The 6,043-nt window shown below is 38.5% G+C and overlaps 1 protein-coding gene across 1 annotated transcript; it reads left to right on the top strand.

The window, feature by feature from the left end:
- Nucleotides 1-468: 468 nt before the first annotated feature.
- On the top strand, nt 469-5,678 carry plekhb1 (pleckstrin homology domain containing B1). Its single transcript, XM_071911361.1, has 6 exons — nt 469-505; nt 2,703-2,855; nt 4,165-4,267; nt 4,351-4,390; nt 4,495-4,585; nt 5,311-5,678. The coding sequence occupies exons 1-6, from the start codon at nt 469-471 to the stop codon at nt 5,442-5,444; spliced, it is 558 nt and encodes a 185-aa protein (XP_071767462.1). The 3' UTR covers nt 5,445-5,678.
- Nucleotides 5,679-6,043: the final 365 nt, after the last annotated feature.

Raw genomic sequence — 6,043 nt, forward strand, 5'->3', positions numbered from 1 at the left:
CTTACATTTAGGTTAATCCCCATGTTGTTATTTCAACGCCAGGGATTAACTTGTGAAAGCACATGAAAAAGACTGTGCTCCTATAACGCCATAGCTGATATTAATGGACATACAATAAGAGTATTCCACAAAGTGAACTAATGACAGCAGAGGGTGTGAGAGCCGGGAAGGGAAATCATTCTAGAAGGAAGGAGAGAGGAAGAAGAGTTGGGAGAGGAAGGTGTGGACCGTCAGGTATCTAATCCCTATTATCTGGTGAGTCAGTCTCAGGCTGTGGCCAGATCCAGATTAAACGACCATTAGTTCACTGTCTGTGGGCACTGAGTCAGTACAAACAGAGGCAGAAGAGGAGTCAAGTTTCCAAAGGAGTCGGCTGGTTCATTTGGGTTTTTAAACCCCAAAAACTAAAATTTCTCTCTTTTCTTCTGTGCTGGATTATTACTACAACACGGACCACACCTCAAAAACATGGCACTGCTGAAGTCAGGCTGGCTGTGGAGACAGAGTGAGTATCATTTATTTATTTATTTATTTATTTATTTTACAATTTTCAGATGAGAATGATATTATAGCAAGCCATGTTACCATAAACAACACATATTGAAGCTCTGATATCTGAAGTGATAAAGAAAAGCCTGAACACTACATTTACAGTTTGGAAATTATAATACAGTATAATGAGTGAGCAGGTAGGGGTTCAGTGCCTTCCTCAAAGACACTCTAAAGACTGTACATGGACATAGTGGCTGTTGCAGGGATCAAACATCTCTCTAACCACAAGGCCGCCCTACTGCTCTACTGTCTGCAGTATTATTGAGGGGGACGGAGATATTTGACATGAGTAAAGCAGTCTACTAGTTGTGCACAATATCCAAAATACCAATGGAAATAAAGGGCTTTCCAAAATGCTGTACATCCATTTTAGGAAACTAAATCCTCACCTGAAGTCCATTGTTCTATTTAAATAAAGAGGATCCAGTCTGCAAAAGTGTTATCAGGACTATACTTTAAAAAGAATAGAATGAAAACCGATTATCAGATGTCAACCTTGGATATTGAAGAATTTTCTAGAAGGTGGAAAGTATGACTGTTATGAAACTCCAGCCTTTGTGCCATTTACCCATAATCCCATTAACTGTCTCTGGTCATGTCTCTAAGTGGCTTACCAAGGCCAGTCAATGGGGATACATTTGCTGGAAAAACAGTACAAGCCACAAACAAACAAACAACAACCCAAACAATATTCAAGCTACAAACCAAGGTTCATATTGGAGAATTCATAATAATGTTATATGATTTTATTATTGTCTGAATTTTGAACAAATAACGAGACACAAGGCTTTGGACATATAATCAACACACTATTAGCTTATTATTGTTTCACAGTATGAATTAACAGGGAATAAACCATTAGTGGATTCTTCACATACAGTTGAAAGCATCCTGCTTTGATCCTTACTCTATTAACTTTATATTATTAAGGGCAAAACTGATACTTTTTGATTGAAACTGCTGCCAGTATTCTTTAAGTTTGACCATTTTCATGCCAAAAAATAAAAAGTGTTCAGTGTTTATCCCAGAGTTGTTCTTCTTGTCAGCATGGAAAAGCTTCTGAAACAGCATTTAGACCATCATAGGACACTAAAACCGCATTGAAAGCCATACAGATGAAATTCTTTAAGGTAGGTTAGCAGTCCCTTAAGGCAGAGTGATGCAGGTTTCACTGCAGGTTTTACAGACCGTTGAGTAAAATCCTCCCACCAACACACTGGAATGATTTCTCTGGTCAGACATCTGAAATAAAATAACTAATAATATTGATTTTGCGTAGGGTATTCCCAAGCTTTCCTAACTGCATCCTTTTTTTCCATGGCAAATCACTAACGACAGAACCATGGTATATATACTGTATATACTACCAGCAAACAGCATTAAATGATTGTTTTGTTAAAGTGATAATCCACAAGATCTTTGTTTTTCTTGATTTCACTTGACACATTTTGTGATTAGCAGTCATGGCTTTGGTGTTTTGCAACATACTGTAATAATAAAGACACTCAATGTAGACTGCGGCTTCATGTATTTCTTCTACCTTCTTATATTCATTTCACACAAACCACTGTTGTTGCTTCTGTAAAAATAAAACGCATAATTTTTCATGAGAAAGAGGAAACCCCCACATCGGTGTTTAGAACAGCAAATGTAAAAGCTTTCATGAACTGGCTATAGGTTCAGTCACTATTGTATGGTATCAATCGGAGATAGAGAGTAGCAAAACGGACATTTATTTAGGTGAAAAAGCAGATTACTTGAATCATTTTGAAGTGAATTTCAGTGCAGAATATCCACATCTTTGTAAAATAGTCTTGCCCTATGTAATCCAAATTTTCCAAGAATGTCATTTTTATGCATATTGCCCAACAAAGCTAAAGTATGTGACTGTGTAGTGCAACTGAGAAAAAGAAAATGCACAGTAATTATGGAATTACAACAACACTGATCTCCTCCTACACAAGTCTTTTGCACTGTGAGTCCAAAAAATCCTATATTTACATCAGTATTTAGCGCAAGTCTTCACTAAAACCATTGTTCTCGAAAGCGTTGACCCATATTTTTGGGTGAACTATTTCTTTAAGGCTGAACAGTCATGTTCCATTGTGATTTCCCTTTTCTCTAATATCCTTCCCTTCTTCTCCCACTAGCTTCAATCTTCAGACGCTGGAAGCTGAACTGGTGTGATGTGTGGATAGATGGGAGTCTTGTCTTCTACAAGACCGACAAAAGGCGAGACTTTGAGCATCGTGTCGGCCTCAAGACGACGTGTATAGATGTCAGTTCTGGCCTGGAGTGTGGAGGTACAGGGCCATGTAACCATTTAACATTGTGTGTGTGTGTATGTATGTATGTTCTTGTACTTTTATCCTTGTGAGAACCAGTGAGTTTTAGACCTTCAGAGTGAGGTCTTGTTGGCTGGTCCTCATTTTGACAAGGGGCTAGTTTAGAATTAGGACTTGGGTTTAAGATTAAAGAAATTAAGCAAGTCTTTGGTACACTGTCCCATTGGATAACTTATCCATTAAGTGATGACAACACAGATGGCAAAATCATCCATGTGTCCACGTAGATCATTGGCTCCGGTGCTCCATGCTAACACTTTAGCATACACTATGTTGAGTGATAGTATGAAGACTGATGTTTTAGTACCAAAAGGTTATTATTGGTTTGCATTATATGGCTTATAGATTCAAAATAAAATGTCATTAACTCAGTATAGGCTATAGCTGATGTAGCCTAGTTTATATTTGGAACTATTTCTGGTGAGCAACCACATATTCATTTGCTGAGAAGTGATTTTTAGCTGGCTTTACACACCATATCATATACATGTCATATACCATCCTACATCACTATATAATATATACCATAAATGATCATATACATATTACATATACAGTACATCATATACATATCATATACTTCAAACACACTCATGTTCACATTCGCAATTTAGAGTCTTCAATTCACCTGACCTGCATGTCTTTGGACTCATTCGGAAGGCTTCCTTCTTCCTTGCTACCTATCTAAGAAACTTCCAAATAAGATACCTTGGTTTACTGTAGGTAGCAGAGAAATAAATAGTTTCAGACAGACAGCCTTCCTAGGCAACATCATGTGACGCAGTTAACGTTTCACTCCACCAACAGCCAGGCTATAATGAAACTGCTTTTTCAAGGCTGTGTCAAAGTATGCTGGTTAATTCTGCATACTTGTTGTGGCATGTCCTACTCCGCCTGAAGAACCACTGTACGTTTCCTTCAAACTTTGAGACAGAGCTATGGATGATTTTGGTGTCTGATGTTCTCATCACTTAAAGGCTAAGTTGACCAATGGGACAACATCCTAAAAACCTTGTTTATTCCTTTAATGTTATGGTTAGTTTAGGGTTAGGACTTGGGTTGAGGGATAGGGTGAGTATTAGAATAAGTATAGGTTAGTTCAATAGAAGAGAAAACGGAGTAACGCTGCCTTGGCTTATTGGAGTAAAGTGTAGGTTAGTGTTAGGGATTTGAGGAATGAAAGTAGTCAATGGAAGGTCCTCACAGGTATAGCAAGACAAACGTGTGTGCGTGTGCATGAACACCTTAACCTGTGCGTGCTCTACAGGTGTGACTCCACCGGAGAGTAATCCCAGGGAGAATCTAATAGTGATCCAGCTCAGAGACGGCTCAACGGTCAACTTGTGTGCCAACAGTGAGGATGAAGCCATGTAAGTATGCTCCTCTTTCTCATCACCTCAATCCCCCTCATTGCTTTCCTTTAATTCTTCATTCTTGCTTATGCCTTTTTCAGAGCGTGGAAGCTGACTCTGCTAGAAACCAAAAGAAACCCGGTGAGTGTCCTCCATGTTCTCTGTATTCAGCCATCAGCAATTCCTAAGCGCTCGAACATGATCAGTTGATTATCATCGGCATATAACAATTCCACTCCTCCTAGGTGTTCGCATATGACCCATATGACGACTCCTACCAGGCTGTCCCAATCAACAGCTACCAGACAGTCTACATCACACCTGGAGTTGGACCAGGTAATGGCACTGCAAGGAACAAAATAGGGTTGGATTCATATTTGGGGCCATTATTCACCTTTTATCAAAAATCTGATGTCAGCCAGTCAGTGTGATATGATGCAGTTTGATTGATTATATATTTATTGTAGAATTGATCAATACTAGACTGGTTCTCTGTGGGAAGCCCTTAACCTGAATTGATTCTAATGAGATATTTTGATTGGATTCCACTCAAGTATGCATCAGTATGTTTTTATTATTAGCAGTAGTAATAGTGATAGTGGTACTAATACTAATAAGTTGTAGTAGCAGTAGTAATTGCAGTATTCATTTACTATTAGTATTTTTATCATCCTGGCTTTCAATGGAGTTTTAGTGTCCCATTATGGTTTAAATGCTGTTTCAGGGGCTTTTCCACACTTACAAGAATACAATTCTGGGGGAAAAACCTCTATTGATTAAAAAAAAAAATCTGCATGAAAACAGGAAAATGGACAAATTCAAGGATATTGAATATCTGTACAAAATAGCAGCCATCAGCAACTTCACTACAAAAATATCTATATAGGCATCAGCCTTCAAAACAACATATTGATCAAATCTTAGAAGAAATAACCTGATTGGGCAATTAACGTACATCACACTCTGTAATAGTGCACTTTTTCACAATTAAGGTCCTTTTCCTGCCATGGATCAGACCATGACTTAATCACTAATCGGGTCTTCCCCCCCTTTCATCTAAGGCACCCATCACGTGGTTGTTCAGAGGGACCCATTTGATGGAGTGGCAGAGCAGTTAGCACTGGGAATGCTGGCTGGTTTGGCAGCAGGGGCAGCCATGCGGTCCTTCCTATGGATGCCCTTCTTTTTCTGCTGAGATGGATCTCCATGACCGACACAACACTGCACAGCCTCTCTGCCGCCATGCACAGGGAGACAGAGCCTGATCCTACAAGCATGTGTAGAACTGCTTTTTTTTTTTTTTTTTTTAGGTCTACTTCCCCAAGAACTTTATCTTTTGTACTTTTCAAATGATGCCTGCTGTACCAAACAGTTGCTGTGTCTGGTTGCCGTAATTGTTATATTTTTCATATTATGTGCATTATGGAGAATTGAAGATCGAAAAGGCTATGTGGTTATACGGGTTATTCCTACTTGTATATAAATTCAATATAATTGAGCATTTGCAAAACAACAGCATGCTAATTATGTATCTGGATGTTCTGCTGCCTGAATTTGATAAAATGATCTTTGCAAGCTCAAAGAATGTATGCATTTATTTGTAAGCTGTGTAGCCCATATAAGGCAATCAAAATAATTTTGGATTTGATTGGTAATCTAATGCCATTGTTTTGTTTTGTTGAATCAAACAATCCATAAAGACCCATTTAGTGAGCTATTTTTTGTGCAGCAAATGATGTTGGTCTCACTTTTCATTCTATGCTTGTAGTGCAGCAGCAAATCCTCAAAAGGGCT

The sequence above is a fragment of the Centroberyx gerrardi genome, chromosome 11, assembly GCF_048128805.1.
Source record: "Centroberyx gerrardi isolate f3 chromosome 11, fCenGer3.hap1.cur.20231027, whole genome shotgun sequence".
NCBI lineage: Eukaryota > Metazoa > Chordata > Actinopteri > Beryciformes > Berycidae > Centroberyx > Centroberyx gerrardi.

Coding starts and splice junctions, on each gene's coding strand:
- plekhb1 (XM_071911361.1), top strand. CDS start 469: ATGGCACTGCTGAAGTCAGGCTGGCTGTGGAGACAGA. Junction 506..2,702: donor AGGCTGGCTGTGGAGACAGA/GTGAGTATCATT, acceptor TTCTCCCACTAG/CTTCAATCTTCAGACGCTGG. Junction 4,268..4,350: donor AACAGTGAGGATGAAGCCAT/GTAAGTATGCTC, acceptor TGCCTTTTTCAG/AGCGTGGAAGCTGACTCTGC.